Below are 17,180 nucleotides of genomic sequence, written 5' to 3'. Positions count from 1 at the left end.
TGCAAATAAAGTGCTTTGTTCAAATCACTTTTCATAAGAAGAGTACACTGTAAAATGTCAACTTTAAAACAAGTTAATCTTCTGCAATAGATAAGCAGAAACTGATATTTGCAAACGCTTTTGAAATCACTTTAAACCTGTAAGAAAACAAAAGACATATGCATTAATAATACACAATATATCTATAGCATGCATATTGCCATATATGCACAAAATATGCATACAAAGCAATGTAATATATAGGTGATAATATCTCAGTACGAGGGTGGTAATCACATGTCAGATATTTCCTGAGTGTACTAGGATATATAACTTTTTTTTATCCCAGTTCAAGTCGCAACCATTAAGCTGATTTTAGTGGTTTATTCATAATTTGTGCAGTCATCACGAAGTGACTCACATACATCATGGCCACTCTCAGGTATATTCTAAATGTTAAGCAGTGTGTATCCATCTTACTAGTCTGCCTCTCCCTACTCATGTGTAACATAGCTAGCTTCACGGTTTACTCTGATGCACTAACTGACAACCCACATACTGGACAGGTGTGATAAGCATCACAGCACTTTGACCCTCTTACACACTGAGATAATGACGCATGTATGTCACAGCATTGTATTAGAGTAGGTGCTGACATGAGATCAAGGTGAAGCAGAAGACAAGTGTTAATAAAGATAAATAAAGTGCTTTGATATAACTGGCTTCTACCCAAGATAGGGAGGTAATGGAATGTTACTACTCTAATAATAGTCACATAGAAATGAAATACTCTAATATAACAACCAGACAAAACAATAGAAACTACTTGAATCTGAAACATCAATGTAAATGGTCTAATACTACAATAAAGAAATATTGTTGATGCATATAATTTTGGGAATAATCCAAAAGCATAATAGGTGATTTTTTGAGGACTGCTCAAAAGTATAATGCTTAATTTTTGGAGCAGGTGCCTTATGCCTATTTAAGAACCATCCTTTCATAGAAGACAAGCAAGTACAAAAGTCACATGTTATACCTGTGTGACTGTGCATACTGTAGCAGCTGCTCTATTAGAATATTAACTCAATCTTTCATTCAGGTTGTATGCAAAGGATGCTTTCTCCATTATTACTGTAAACAAACAGTCATAAATTATTAATTTCTTTGAAATATCTTTGATTATGATAGCGTATGCATGAGCATTTGAACAACTTTATATGCATACCACTCTGTGTTTGTAGCAGCTGTTGTTAGTCCTTTGATTTTGACTGGCAGTATAGACTTTATGGTATTAACTGTTTGTTCCTTACTATAGTAGTTAGTTGCATTATTTTAGTAAACTTAATAGCCATAAAGTGAGAATACTGTGGGACATAAGAAACATCCACATGAATTCTTGCTAGTCAGGAGTAGCCAATTAAGATCTTAATTCTACCTATTATGCTGCTGTATGTTGCAATGCTCAAAATTTCTATTCATTGTGCTCATGATTATGTTCAGCATTTATGCCTCAGTTCCCATATTTCAACTAAACAGTAAATTTGTACTTGATGGGTGGCTGAAACACTAGTTATGTCATACTGTACAGCTGTAAATCCTAAATTTATGCTATAGCAAAAGATTGACATGCTGTTTGCAATATTACAGAAGGTCATCCCTTAAAGATATTTTACCAGAAACTTTTGTTGGATGTAAGAGCTCACTCTTTCAATCAATGAATTATCAATACCTGGAACAAGCTCCCTATTGGACTGGTCACTGCACTTACTTGAAGTGTTTTAAAGAGATGGTTTGATAGTTTTCATAGCATTATCTCTCAGAACACATGGTTTTCATTTTACAAGTTATAGTGGAAAAATATCAATGGGGAAACATTCGTGAATGGCACTCTACTCTGTATATTGATGAAAAGGTTTTGCAATGTTGATCATCTGCATAATTATGTATCCCACCTACTGTAATATAAGTTGGGACCAGCCGATTTTGCTGGCATAACCATGTGCTTAATTGGTGACTGAAGCAATAGGGGTAATGCTAGCTTGTTTGTCATTAATTGGTATATCAAGACACACGGTAGTGTGTTGTGCGGCCCAAGAAGCCGGCGCGCAACCCCCGTGAGTATATTGACAGGAAGAAAGAAAACACAATTTTCGCACCTCCGTAGCTCTGTGCTGCCTTGATGAAACAAGACAAGTTTTGCTGTGGACACTCTCTCCAACTTCAGGACTCCACATTCCAAATTTGAGCGAAATCGCTTCAGGCGTTCTCGAGATATGCGACTTCAAAAATTGGCTTAGTTTCTTTGTTTTTTTTCTTCTTATTTTTCTTCCTCTTTTCGCACACTTACAAAAACTGCTATAAAACGCGAACGCCAAATCCGATTGCCTTGAAATTTGGCACACAGAAGGGGGGTATAAAGGCGCATCTCGGCACCAACATTGGCTGGAATACAATAAACAGGCAAAGAGTTATGAGCGATTATTCACTAAAAATAACACCAATATGTTGTCACGCCTACAGGGTAAACCGCGTATATGGGAAGAAGCTGAAAATCGGTGGGTGAATAGGTTAACTATTAAACCTCAAACCTTTTGTGGTTTGAAAGGAATCGAGCTAAAAACCAAGAAGATACAACGACAAAACCAACAGTGTGTAACAATCACGCAATCGAGATTGGCTAATAAAAAACGACTGTTTGCTACGCCTACCAGATAAACCGCTTAGGCTAATGCTTTGAAAATTGCTGTACAGATGGAGTAATCATCTTAGAAAGGCTCTTCAATGGTGTAGAAGAATCAGACTTAAAGCCACGGAGTTATAACCCGAAATCCAACTTGGTGTATCAAGTGCGAGATCGAGATACTCTAATAGAGCAGTCATCCTAATAGAGCAGTCACCCTGAAGAGAATTCAAGAGATCAGCTAGAAACAAGTAACCTGTATAGAGATCAGCTACAAACAAGTCACCCTGTAAAGAGATCAGCTACAAACAATTCACCCTGTAGAGAGATCAGCTAGAAGTAGGGAGTTCATGCAACTATGGAAAGAGATAGTTCAGCTAAAAGAAATCACCTCGTAGAGTTCAGCTACAAAGAAACCACCAGGTAGAAAGTTCAGCTACAAACAAATCTCCCTGTAGAGAGATCAGCTAGAATAAGTTACCTTGTAGAGAGTTCAGCTAAAAAGAAACCTTCACGTAGAGAGTTCAGCTGCAAACAAATCACCTATAGAGAGATCAGCTAGAAGAAGTTTCCTTGTAGAGAGTTCAGCTACAAACAAATCACCCTGTAGAAAGATCAGCTAGAAGAAGTCACCTTGTAGAGAGTTCAGCTACATACAAATCACCCTGTAGAAAGATCAGTTAGAAGAAGTTACCTTGTAGAGAGTTCAGTTACAAAGAGACCACCATGTAGAGAATTCAGCTACAAACAAATCACCCTGTAGAGATATCAATAGAAGAAGTTAACTTGCAGAGAGTTCAGCTACAAAGAAACCATCATGTAGAGAGATCAGCTGCAAACAAATCACCTATAGAGAGATCAGCTAGAAGAAGTTTCCTTGTAGAGAGTTCAGCTACAAACAAATCACCCTGTAGAAAGATCAGCTAGAAGAAGTCACCCTGTAGAGAGTTCAGCTACAAACAAATCACCCTGTAGAAAGATCAGCTAGAAGAAGTTACCTTGTAGAGAGTTCAGTTACAAAGAGACCACCATGTAGAGAATTCAGCTACAAACAAATCGCCCTGTAGAGATATCAATAGAAGTTAACTTGCAGAGAGTTCAGCTACAAAGAAACCACCATGGATGTAGAGAGTTTAGTTGCAAACAAATAACCTGTAGAGAGTTCAGCTACAAAGAAACCATCAGGTGGAGAGTTCAGCTACAAAGAAATCACCCTGTAGAGAGTTCAACTAGAAGAAGTCACCTTGTAGAGAGTTCAGCTACAAAGAAGCCATCATGTAGAGAGTTCAGCTACAAAGAAACCACCATGGATGTAGAAAGTTTAGCTGCAAACAAATTACCTGTAGAGAGTTCAGCTAGAAACAAATCACCCTGTAGAGAAATCAGCTAGAAGAGGTCACCTTGTAGAGAGTTCAACTACAAAGAAATCACCACCTAAAGAGTTCAGCTGCAAACAAATCACCCTGTAGAGGGATCAGCTAAAAGAAGTCACCTTGTAGAGAGTTCAGCTACAAAGAAATCACCCTGTAGAGAGTTCAGCTAGAAGAAGTCACCTTGGAGAGAGTTCAGCTACAAAGAAACCATCATGTAGAGAGTTCAGTTACAAAGAAACCACCATGGATGTAGAGAGTTTAGCTGCAAACAAATAACCTGTAGAGAGTTCAGCTAGAAACAAATCACCCTGTAGAGAAATCAGCTAGAAGAGGTCACCTTGTAGAGAGTTCAGCTACAAAGAAACCGTTATGTAGAGAGTTCAGCTACAAAGAAAGCACCATGTAGAGAGTTTAGCTACAAACAAATCACCTGTAGAGAGTTCAGCTAGAAGAAGTCACCTTGTAGAGAGTTCAGCTACAAAGAAACCATCTTGTAGAGAGTTCAGCTACAAAGAAAGCACCATGTAGAGAGTTTAGTTGCAAACAAATCACCTGTAGAGAGTTCAGCTACAAACAAATCACCTGTAGAGAGTTCAGCTAGAAGAAGTCACCTTGTAGAGAGTTCAGCTACAAAGAAAGCACCATGTAGAGAGTTTAGCTGCAAACAAATCACCTGTAGAGAGTTCAGCTAGAAACAAATCACCCTGTAGAGAGATCAGCTAGAAGAGGTCACCTTGTAGAGAGTTCAGCTACAAAGAAACCATCATGTAGAGAGTTCAGCTACAAAGAAACCACCATGGATGTAGAGAGTTTAGCTGCAAACAAATCACCTGTAGAGAGTTCAGCTAGAAGAAGTCACTTTGTAGAGAGTTCAGCTACAAAGAAACCATCATGTAGAGAGTTCAGCTACAAAGAAAGCACAGTTTAGCTGCAAACAAATCACCTGTAGAGAGTTCATGATCAGCTAGAAACAAATCACCCTGTAGAGAGATCAGCTAGAAGAGGTCACCTTGTAGAGAGTTCAGCTACAAAGAAACCATCATGTGGAGAGTTCAGCTACAAACAAATCACCCTGTAGAGAGTTCAGCTAGAAGAAGTCACTTTGTAGAGAGTTCAGCTACAAAGAAACCATCATGTAGAGAGTTAAGCTACAAAGAAACCACCATGGATGTAGAAAGTTTAGCTGCAAACAAATTACCTGTAGAGAGTTCAGCTAGAAACAAATCACCCTGTAGAGAAATCAGCTAGAAGAATTTATCTTGTAGAGAGTTCAGCTACAAAGAAACCATCCTGTATATAGTTCAGCTATATTTTAAGTCACCCAGTAGAGAGATCAGCTGCTAAAAAATATACTGTGGGGAATAATGGGCATGTAATAAATATATGTATATAATTTGTATAATTACTAATAAAATCTGAAGTATTAAAAATCTTCTATAAGTTCTTTTCTTCTTCCTGTGGTAAATAAAAAAACACATGGGTTAAAAAACCCCAAAGCCAGCCATAGGCTGGCTTTGCAGTATACAAATACAAAAAGAAGTGATATCTAATCAAAAACAGCCAAGCTGTAAAAAAAGGTGCGGCCCCCAAAAAGGCCATGGTGAAAAAAGATGTGAAATCCAAGGTGGCGGCCAAGAAATGGCTGTGATGGTACGTTAATGGTAAAAATTTTAATAACGACAATTCAGGTGAATTTTGTGCCACTTGGTCTTGGCATCAAATTCACCTGAATTGTCGTTATTAAAATTTTTACCATTAACCTACCATCACAGCCATTTCTTGGCCGCCACCTTGGATTTCACATCTTTTTTCACCATGGCCTTTTTGGGGGCCGCACCTTTTTTTACAGCTTGGCTGTTTTTGATTAGATATAATTTGTACATTTACTGATAAAATCAGAAATATCTAAAGTACATCTGCTTCATCTTTTCTTCTTCCTGTGGCAAAGAAAAAAATATAGGTTAAAAAAGTCCCAAAGCCGGCCATAGGCCGGCTTTGGGGTATGCAAATACAAAAAGAAGTGAAATCTAATCCAAAACAGCCAAGCTGTAAAAAAAGTGTGCGGCCCTCAAAAAGGCTATGGTGAAAACAGATGTGAAATCCAAGGTGGCGGCCAAGAAATGGCTGTGATGGTAGGTTAATGGTAAAAATTTTAATAATGACAATTCATGTGAATTTTGTGCCAATTGACCCCATCACAGCCATTTCTTGGCCGCCACCTTGGATTTCACATCCTTTTTCACCTAAGCCTTTTTGAGGGCCGCACACTTTTTTTACAGCTTGGCTGTTTTGGATTAGATTGAATGTTGCACCCAAACTACTGTATTAGCATTTGTTTTATGAAAATGCATGTTGTTATGGAAGATCAATATATCTCATAATAAAAATGCATCCTGTGCGATCCTCTCACACACAGGTGTGAAACTAAAATTTGATGTCTGGACTCTTTGTTAAATTTACATGTGGTGTGTGATATTGTTTTTTAATATATACCATACCTGTTTCACTGCCCATACAAAAGTTTCAATAGTAGCAGTGAAATTTATCCCGTATTTCACTGACAGCAGTGAAAAAGTTGTAATTACAATTTCATTGGCTAGAATTTATGTTAACAATGTAGCGCTAATTAGTGTTGACGCGTGTTTAGTACATAGTGACAAATTGCGTACATAGCAACGTTAATGCACAGCATGCATATATGCAGCGAGTATGGTATTAACTGGGAATAGCATGGGTATAGCAGTGAAATTTGGGATAAATACCACTCTAGTTGTATTGGAAATGGTAAATTTCACTCGGCTTCGCCTCGTGAAATTTATCCCCATTTCCAATACAACACTCGTGGTATTTATCCCAAATTTCACTGCTACCCATGCTATTACTAGTACGAATAAATAGTAACGGGTATGTAGGTTGGAGGTCAGGTATAGGTATTGATGATGGGGATGGTCTCCCAGCTGTTATACCAGTCAACCTCAAAGTAATAATATTTAGGTAGCAATTAAATATAATTTCAATTATTTTAAATCAAGTTATCTTCATAAACGATGACCTGTTCAATATTAGCTCTATAGCATGTAGCATTCTGGAGTCACATATGAGTTTAAAGAAGATTTGCTACATTACTTAATATAGTACAGTATAAATGGCCCGCACAAAAGTAGGGACACTTATTGACACTAGCTGTTGCCTGTAGACAGCATACACATATCACAGTTTTTACCTTTAGCTCTCTATCTCATCCTTTTTTCGGCAACAGAATTTGTATCCAATGAAAACAATTAGCGCAATGAATATTAATGCAAAAAATACACCTAATACTATTCCTGCAATTCCACCTCCAGATAAACCATCAGATCCATTACCTGCACCATCAAACAGAGTTTAAGCATACAGCCATGAATTGTGTGAGTGTTTACCTGGTGTAGGGGTTGTGGTTGGAGATACAGCTGTAAATGTATTTGAGTGTGTAGTTGTATATGAATTTGTGGGTATGATTGTGGATATACTTGAGGGTGTAGCTGTGGATGTAGACACACTAGTTGGAGATACTGTTAGCGATGTTTCTGAAACCTCTACACAATGCAAAAATAGATACATATGTACAGATGTAACAACACCTTTAAGGATATAACACAAAGTATTTACATTTAAGTATTGGTCATGATTTCACAACTCTTAACCCCAGCTTTTCTGAAGGCTGCACATTGTGTTTACATGTTTTATAGTGTTGAATGTTGGTTGTGACTGAATGTTTAAAATGTAAATTTGCAAGTAATTAGTGGACAGTTGTGGTCATAATTGGGGCCAACACAAGCCAGAATTTTGCATGGTGTAATGGTGGTGATGTAATAATGACAGTATTAAGAAAAGCATAGACTCTGCTTTATAGCTTTATAACTAAACTTTACCAAACAGGGATAGTAAAACACAACCAATACAATCCTGACAACCTATACAGTATCTAAAAGCAAACTGGCTATAGAAGTGTTAAATATCAGCAAAGTGCAACACAGATAATTGCATTATGAAGGCTACTGTTTTGGGTAGTTAAGACCTTCTGCTTGATTGTCTGTCTCAGTATTGCCCATGTAAATGTAATGAGCCTGGGCAAAGTCACTATGCATAAAATTATGAGTACACATATGTGACCCAGTCTGACAAGACCGGGCTTATCGCCTATTTAAAAGTATCGAGAAATGCCGGTTTTAAGTATATAGTGTGTTGTAGCTTGCCAATGGTTGAAGCTATGTGTACCAAATTTTCACACGTTTTACACCAATTCCTTACCTTCCAGAGCATCCACTGTGCAAGTAGCCAACAACTAAGTTTCCCGCCATTTTAGATAGTTTTTAAACCGAGGTTGACTGTACCAGGCGAGCTGCAAATTGGGTGGGAGGCGGGGGCCCTGGAAGGTGGGCAAGATGGTGTTCAAAAATTGAATAGGAAGGACAAGGGATGAATTAGGCCAAGTTTGGAGCCAATGAGGTCTCACAACTGGCTAAAAGGAAAGGAAACTCACAGCAGAGGTACTTATTCAACACCACAGAGCTGTACAGTCACGCACAGTCATTCCCAGGCTGACCAGAGCTCCATTAAGGCCCCACACCACACGTACGGATTGCCACTGGGCTTGGGAAAAGCAGCCAGCAAAACCAGACCACTCAAGTCTAGCTGATTTTAAATGTGGAATTAGATAGTTTATTCATGTAGCTGTGTGTCCTGGGTGAAAAATCGAATCTGCTGACATGGGCGATAAGACCGGTTTTCTAAGACTGAATCACATATGTGATCGAATTTTGGAAAATCACCCATATGGGTGTATTTGACACATAAAATATTTAATGATCAAATCTCAAACTTTATAGTGCAAATCTACTGGTTGATAGTTTTAAGCCATTCTCAATACCTTAAATTACAAGAAAATCCTTGAAATGTTTTCACAACTGTGCCCTGCTCTTACTAGCAACCCACTAAACATGAAATTTCTAATTATTTCACACACACCCATATGGGTGACTTTCCAAAATTCAGTCACTTATGTGACTGCTTCTTAGAAAACTAGTCTTATTGCCTAGCTATTTGCAAGTATCAAGAAATGTCGTTTTAAGTATTAGAGTGTTGTACCCCACCAATAATTGTTGAAGCTATGTGTACCAAAATTTTACGCGTTTTACAACAACTCTCTATTCAAATCATTTACTGTACAAGTATCCAACAGGCTTCAATTCATCAAAGTTTGTTTGTTTCATCTAATAGCTACAGTACAATTTAGCTGGCAATTCGCCAAAGTTTACCCCTGCCAAATTTTCCCTCTAAATGGTATTATATCAACAAAATTATGGTAGTGTGACCCAGAAAGTTCACAAGTCTGTTCTCAGCCTGTACCCATTTGCATGGATTTATTTATTTTTAATACAGTATGCAGTATTGCATTTTTTTTGCATGCATGTCTAACTTACTGCAATATACATTACTTGTATAATATCAACCATTATGTAAACAGCAATGCGATTAAACTACTGTACTTTTAAACAAATCCGTTTTAGCATATGCAAATACACATAATATGTTTTGCTGAAAAGGTACACACATATTCAATGGATTATAGTAAACCATTTGGAATTGTCCTAAAAGTACTAAGTTTTGATATTAAAGCAAGCAGAGAAAAAATGTGACCTTTTATGATGATGCAACTTGAGAACTAAAGTGGTTGGGAATTTTGAAATGATTTAATCTTTTTGGTTTTGTGGTATTGCAACTACATTATGGTACAAGTACTACTAGGTAACAAGGAAATTTCCATCAAGTGCTTTAACGACACTCACAGACACACATACCATTTGTAGAGCAATGACGAGCATTCTCAAATTCTTGCGATGAGAACAAATAAGACAGTGTATATTCAGAATCTTGACATAGTACACATTTAATCTTGTATATCAAGTTTGCTTCTTTTTGGAATACCACAGAATTACCTAGACTGATACTTGTAATATTGAAATTTGTATCAAGTTCACACATTGGACGTGGTTGTATATGCAGCAATGACTCATTTATTGAGACTGTAAAACGAAGTTCAAATTCCAAGTTATTTTGCGTAACACATAAGTCAACTGAGAAGCACTCCTGACAAGTTGGATCTGTAAGGAACAATTCACAATAAAATTGACACCGTAAACAATATCCAGCTGCTTAATAAAGTTGATAATCGTAGTTGTAATAGTATTAACATAGCATATGCAACATGAGAATTCTCAAGGTGATTTGATATTTTGTTAAACTAAGCAATCATACTGCAGTTCAAGTTTACACCCTTAAACTAAAGAGCAATAATACTATATTTCTGTCCCAATAATAGGATGGAATAAAATGTCACACTTCACCAAGTGTTAAAGTCATATGATTGAGTGTAGTTAAAATATAATATATAGCTACCATTAAGAAAAAAGGATGAGCCAGAACTACAATAATAATAGTTATTACTTTCAAGTAAGTGAAGTACAGTACAACATTGTGATTACAGGTATGTATGAGAGCTAGGTAGTCACTGCAACTAACGACCCTCAAAAAAAGAGAAACACATGTACAAGTATTCCAAAATTTGAGTAATTAAAATTTCAGTGTTGAATTAGTACTTCAATAAACACAATATTAAAATGCTACTGAGTGTGATGGTCTCAGTTCTGCTTGTATGAAAAATGTGACAGTTGACCACAGGAAAACAAGTTGTGTAGCTACTATACTCCACAGATTAATTGATGAAATCATCTCACAGCCAAATAATTTGAATAGTCATTGCACCCATGCCCAGTCATTGTTATGATTTCGTTTGTTATGATCTGTTAGTCTCTGCATGAAGTATAACTCTTAGCTACATAGTCTTTATAATAATTGGATTTGTGAACAGACAGAATAGTGAAAATACACCATTTTGCATGTGATTAAAGATTATCAGATGGAAGTCCCTTCAGGTACGTATATAGCTATGTTACTTTGTTTTGTTGCATACACATTTTAACATATATTTATCATATATACTGTAGCTACTGACAAAAGTATTGGCACTTACCAAATTCTGAAATAATCAGTACTTCTTCAACTGTCACATTATTTTCTTCCACACAAATATATTGACCTTTAGGATCATCTGGTGTCCACGTTAAGATTAAGCCATGTGGCGGTTGTTGATCGCTAGAAACGGGTAATTTTAGCCATGTACAATTCTGATTAGTGCAATTCGGTAAGCATGAGATAGTCTGAAATCTTTCATTTCCATCTGATGTAAGGACTTGTACGCCATTACATCGCTCTCGACCAACATTCGTTCCAGCTATTATCAAAAATGGCAGCAGCATCAAAAGAACCTTGATAACTATAATCAGAGAAACCTTAAATGTGTAATACATTGTATGGGAGGAGCGTTGACTTCTGATATCTGACTCGGATATCCGCGTGATCATTGCGTACGTAGTTTTTTCACTGAATCAGTTGGTCAATACAGAAAGCTACAGATACACTTGCGCGTTCCACTTTGTACTAAACTGACACTGTTCAACGTCGGGCTTTAATTCGGGTAATTCAAGAGTCTGGTATACCGGAAGTGCACTTTGTCAGCTCTTCCCACAACTGACACACTTTGATCACGAGATAGTCGCGTGAGTAGTTGGGGTTGACACGCCCTAGTTCGAGTGTAGAAACATATACTTGGAAAGTTTTACTTTTTTTTATTTTTTTTTATGCCGGTTTAATTTGGTGCTCTTTGGACGGCGACAGTCAACTAAATGGCTAAATTAAGGATAAGCCGCCTGAACTAAGGCGCGACAGTGAAACCTGGTGGTGACCGGAACCCCTCGAGTCAGATATACAGTAGCTATTAATGCAACAGTATCAATGTTATACGCCCCACCTTCCCCAGGTCGGGCAGCGAGTGGGGATTTGTAGGGGATTCTTCACCCGAACTCCGGCATCCCCAGGGTACGATAGGGGAATTTTCACAGTGAACAACCTATACTATGATATTACCCGTATTGTTCGTGATTCCTGGGGTAGATAATCCCTGGAACTGAACTTGTTAAATGTATGTATTAAATAATGATGTGTGTTAGTACATGTACTGTAGCTGTGTGTTGTTGTACCTGTTTGTGCTGTATGTTATGTGTTTTTACTATTTTAGCTCTGGTAAGGAAGAATCAGGGGCGGATCCAGGAGCTGGAAAGGGGAGGGGCACAAACAGGCTAAGTTGTAGGTGGTTAGGGAGAGCCAGATGATTCTCTTGTTAATTGCTGCATTTTTGAACCAGCAAATAATCACCTCTTAGCAGTGTTTCACTGTTTATTTTTGTCATTTTGGCCTTTGCAGATGGTTGTGAAGTCTTAAAGGCTCTGAATATCTTAACCAACATCAACACGATAATTAATTTTAGAGGCGCTTAGTACGCACGAAGGTGCTGGTTGACAATTTCAGTTAGTTTGACTGGTTTCAGGTGAATTTGTAGTAAAATGCCTATATTTTCAAGAGTTTTATATGATCTTGGTCTGACATAAGTTTAGTATTTTAATCAGAGTCAAAAGTATGGCTGGCTCTTCCACAAGGGAGTGGGGAGGGGGAATTTGCCCCAAATGCCCCATCCTGGATCCGCCATTGAGAATGACTCATACCAATTACCATGAGGATAATACATGTAATAAATCAAATCAAGATACGTATTATATGAATTAGCTAGTAGGGGATAGTTTGTAACTTGAGTTGTCCCCATGCTAGAGTGGATACAGACTTTTAAAGGGGGCCAGGAGGGGGGTTCCACTCTGGAACCTGTTAAATCTTAACTAAATTACCTTTTTTTTCCCCGGGATAGATGGAATGCCCTTAACACCACCCCCAGCACTGGCTGTCAAATGCTGGACAGCTGGATAACACCAGCGACAGTAAAATACTGAGGGTATCAGCATTGAGCCTGCCCTTGGAATAGGCCAGATCAACGTAAGCAGGTATGGGACAATGTACAGAAGATCGATGTCCCCTCAGGAACATGACGGCAGACCTTGACAGTGAGAAGCAAAGCCTACATCTCAGCCAAAACAAGCATTTACTATAGTTCATATCCCATTTGTCTGCTAACACACCTGTAGAAGCTAACTTCTTGTAAACTGTGGTAGCAGTTGGCCCCATGCCACCACTAGCTGAAAACACCAGAGGAGAAAAACATGCCCTCTCAACCCCTCTCACTCTCTCATCATAAGCACGCCTCTTTTCTTGCTCATTGGTAACATAGCAGTGGGACAAAGGAGACTGCGAATAGGAGCTTGCAAATGGACTAAACACCCTTAGGCTAATGTCAAAAAACGCACGCTGCCTGTTCGGGCACCAAAAGCCCCGGGATACCACATCAAGTCTTGCACCATCCTCCCTATTAGCAGTGGCATACCGAAGAGGCTCGCTATCCAGGGGCTGGAGAGCGGGCTCAATGCTAACATCAGAGCATACCTCACTAAGTAGTTCCGCCGTTAGATTACAAAGTTCATTGTGGCGAATTGATGGAAAACCACTACAAGGACAGCTAAAGGCATGTTGTACAGTGAAGGATTTGCCACACACACAAGTCTGAGGCAGGTTAGGAACCTGCCAACCAAAACATAGACAAAGAGCATCCCTAAACTCACCCTTAGGCATGGCAAATCCATGTGCAGCGATAGGGAGGTTAGTCAACCAGCCTGATGAGTCACACTCAGAAGCAGCCTCAAAAGCCTGTCGCAAAGAAGGCAAGAGATGATCAGGAAAAGACCTAGCCATGGTGCACAAGACAGCACGGTGTGAGGACCTTGCCTCACGCTTACACTAGAACATCTGATGGTAAATATTGAGAGGACAAGACAAACATTGTTTCATCAGCTGGTGAACAAGAGGGACTGTAATGTGCTTGGAGGTAGGAAAGGAAGAGGAAAAATGGATAGAAGGGACTATGACACCCAAACCACCTATACGAGCAGGTATATAAGGAGAACAACTCTCTTTCTACGGGTCCAAAGGCTGGCTTATCAGTAATGGCAGACAGCAAACAAACACTAAGAACTTCATCAAGATTTTTGAAAGACTCTGATGACCATATTGCATGGAGTAGTCCGGGCAAATGCCTAAATTACTATTTAGGCATTTAGAAATGCAACTGAAGTATTATAAGTACCCTCCACACACACATACACACACAGGCCGATGAGAACTGTGTTCTGAATGACGTTTTAGAGAGAGGATGATGTATACTTGTTTGGGCATAGGTAGCTAAATGCTAATCAGTGTATGTGCATTCATAACATTATTTTCATAACCTTACTTTACCTGCCATAAGCCTGCACCATCCTACTTATTTCAGCACTTTGAACCTAAGTACAATTTTCTAATATAGCTAGCACACAAATTTGTTAGTGATAATTCAGAATCTGATGTTATATACATGTAGCAAGCTATGATCTGACACAGCCAAACTTAATAACTTTTGGTGCCTTAATTTTTGGGAGTGGCTGTACCAAACGAGGTGGAGTAGCTATCAAAGTTTTCGTTATTAGCTATTTCATGCAAAGCGGCAGCGTAATAGGATTTCTCCTTTGGAGAGAGGGGATCAGGAATTTTGGGGATGACTATATAGGTGAAAGTATATAATAGCTAACTACACTTGTGCTAATGACTGAAATAGTTGCCAGACTAGTTAGTCAAGGCTGTGCATGTGTCACGAGTGCTGATTTTTGTGATTGAGTGTTCTGGTCGATAGAACTTCATTCATGCACAAAAAAGTACACTGTACGTGTATACTCTAGCTATATGTGAATCTGTTGAATACTCAATTTGTGTGAGAGATTGCATTATACCACAAGGCATTAATAATCTAAAGATCAGGGTGTAAATTTTTAAAACTTAGGATACATACCGTAGCTACAGTACAGTACATATAGTATCTGAGATTGAATAACAGGGTATTTTTCATCAAAACAAGGATTGTTTCACAATCAAGATTACAATTATCTGACAGTATATGCTGGAGCAAAGCTTGCTTATATAGTATAGAGTGACTACCTTGACTGTGGTTATACACACAATTACAAAAAGCACCTTTTTCTAAAGACCATATTGTAATAATGGTATTTCTAATAATCTCTCATGGAGAAATCATTACATCACATCTCAGTCAAAGCGTATAGAAGCTTAGGTCTCATCCATCATACTTTTAGATCATCTCATGCATTAGAAATTAAAAACTAGCTCTAGCTACTTATCACTAGTTCAATCTGTTGTAACTTACTGTTCTCCTATTTGGTGACCTAATCTCATTACTGATATTAACAGTCTTGAGAGAATTCTAGCAATGTGCAACCAAATGTATTCTGAATGACTTTACTAGTGACTATCGACAGCGAGTAATCAAACTCTTACCACTTAATATGTATCAATATAAGTTCTCTGACGTACTATTCTTTATCCAACTTTAAAAAATCCAACTGTCAGTTTCAACATTAACAATTACATTTTTTTTCTCTGGAACTACTTGATTTGCTAAAGCGAAATTGAAATATACATAATCTTTGAACAATGCCACAGGACATTCTTATTTCAATAGTATTCCTCACCCATGGAATGCTCTACCAATCATCAATCTCAATCAATCAATGGACACCATCAAAAGACAGCTGAAGTCTTTCATGCATGATCATTTTCTTATCAATTTTGATCCTAATAATTCATGTTCTATGCCCATGTTCAAGATGCCAATCCTGATCTACTGCCCACAACTTTGATAACATAAGTAGAAACTTTTAAGTTATAGCTAAGTAGATAGTTGTACTATTAATTTGTAATTGCATGTGTAGCTAATTACTGTAGTTGTAACTACTGTACATGTACCCAGGCTGTGTGCAGCTCAATGTACCTCATATTGATATAATGATGCATCCAGTTAAAGGTAATTACTGTAATATAATTAGCTAGCTGCAGTACTGTGTTGATACCTGCTCAACATGTGGTCAGCTATTAGCATGGCAATTCAACAGTATACATTATATTATACAGTAGGTCAAAGGTGCATGTATGCATTGTGCATATAGTGTTCAAACAATAAAGAGGTGTTGTGAGGCTGGTTTCTGGTCAATGTTTTTTGTGTGAAAGTGCAAATCCCTAATATCCATACTATGTTTCAAGTGTTCAGCATGATGCTCCCTTGATTGCCCACAGTTGGGGATGAGAACATTATGGCAAAGGTATGATATGTAAAACTAGTTGTTACCATGCTATGTTCATATTTTGCAGTGTACACACCACATCAATAGAGGCAACACACACTCACTACTTTCTGTTTTGTTGATTTTATTTATGTAAATAATATTATATAGTTGGAGAGAGTGAAATACGTAGACTACACTTCTGTGTATGAAAATGCAAACAGCAGCTATCATTATAGCAACCAATGGTCACCACAGAGGTAACTTATCATGATCACCAGGGGCAGAGGAAATTGTTGAAATAAGAAGGGTGGTCAGAGCATAGAATCTCACATCTCAGATGGCAGGCATTCTGAAGGATGGTGTACCCCAGGAGCTGTAGCCATTTTTATTATTATATATATATAATACCTAATGCGCCAGTAGTAATTGTAGGATGCCTGATATAGTTCACCAGTAGTAAATTTATATATCATCAGACTCTATAACAGATACTGTATTGTCATGCCATTTTCTAGTTAAAGGCTGTTTTGGCAGGTTTACTACACCTTTGTGTATATATCTCTACAGTGAAACTTGACATCTTGGGACAGAAAAAGAGCCTCCTGATTAACTATTGAGGTGTCCTAAATTTCACATGATAAGAGACACTTTAGCCAAATGTCCATGTGTCCTCATTTTCAAGTGTCCTGATTAATATGTTTCACCATGGATCCATTATATGCAGTACAAAACAAGATGCAGACATCACTGAAGTTTGGTATAATTGCAATTTTATTATTTATGTAATAAGACTTTTAATTTATCCAAGTACTTACTGCTCTATTAGAGTACGTATTTTAAAACTCTGTATTAGCTAAATTTTTACTGTGGTTTTCTGCCTTACTTGTAAAAAAATGTAATTTTGACTATTCACAACTTCTACATCATTGCCAAGAG

General features: G+C 37.8%; 1 protein-coding gene and 1 long non-coding RNA gene across 2 annotated transcripts; one reads left to right on the top strand and one right to left on the bottom strand.

The window, feature by feature from the left end:
* Nucleotides 1-5: 5 nt before the first annotated feature.
* Nucleotides 6-11,621, bottom strand: LOC136262961 (uncharacterized). The gene is made up of 5 exons (XM_066057383.1): nucleotides 11,108-11,621; nucleotides 9,876-10,178; nucleotides 7,455-7,610; nucleotides 7,259-7,400; nucleotides 6-137 (listed from the first exon to the last, which is right to left on the bottom strand). Exons 1-4 carry the CDS (start codon nucleotides 11,496-11,498, stop codon nucleotides 7,261-7,263), a joined length of 990 nt encoding a protein of 329 aa, XP_065913455.1. The 5' UTR covers nucleotides 11,499-11,621; the 3' UTR covers nucleotides 6-137; nucleotides 7,259-7,260.
* LOC136262994 (uncharacterized) lies at nucleotides 11,359-17,179 on the top strand. Its single transcript, XR_010704418.1, has 3 exons — nucleotides 11,359-16,280; nucleotides 16,330-16,862; nucleotides 16,927-17,179. It is a non-coding gene; the product is annotated as an uncharacterized lncRNA (long non-coding RNA).
* The last annotated feature ends 1 nt before the right edge of the window (nucleotide 17,180 follows it).

Source organism: Dysidea avara, chromosome 1 (genome assembly GCF_963678975.1).
Source record: "Dysidea avara chromosome 1, odDysAvar1.4, whole genome shotgun sequence".
Classification (NCBI taxonomy): domain Eukaryota; kingdom Metazoa; phylum Porifera; class Demospongiae; order Dictyoceratida; family Dysideidae; genus Dysidea; species Dysidea avara.
This window is presented reverse-complemented; position numbering and strand designations above follow the sequence as displayed.

Excerpts from the sequence above, each read along its gene's own strand:
- LOC136262961 (XM_066057383.1), bottom strand. The coding sequence starts at position 11,498 with ATGATCACGCGGATATCCGAGTCAGATATCAGAAGTCAACGCTCCTCC. Across the intron at positions 10,179-11,107 it reads ACTGATTATTTCAGAATTTG|ATCCAACTTGTCAGGAGTGC; the intron begins GTAAGTGCCAAT and ends TGTTCCTTACAG. Across the intron at positions 7,401-7,454 it reads AACCACAACCCCTACACCAG|GTAATGGATCTGATGGTTTA; the intron begins GTAAACACTCAC and ends TTGATGGTGCAG.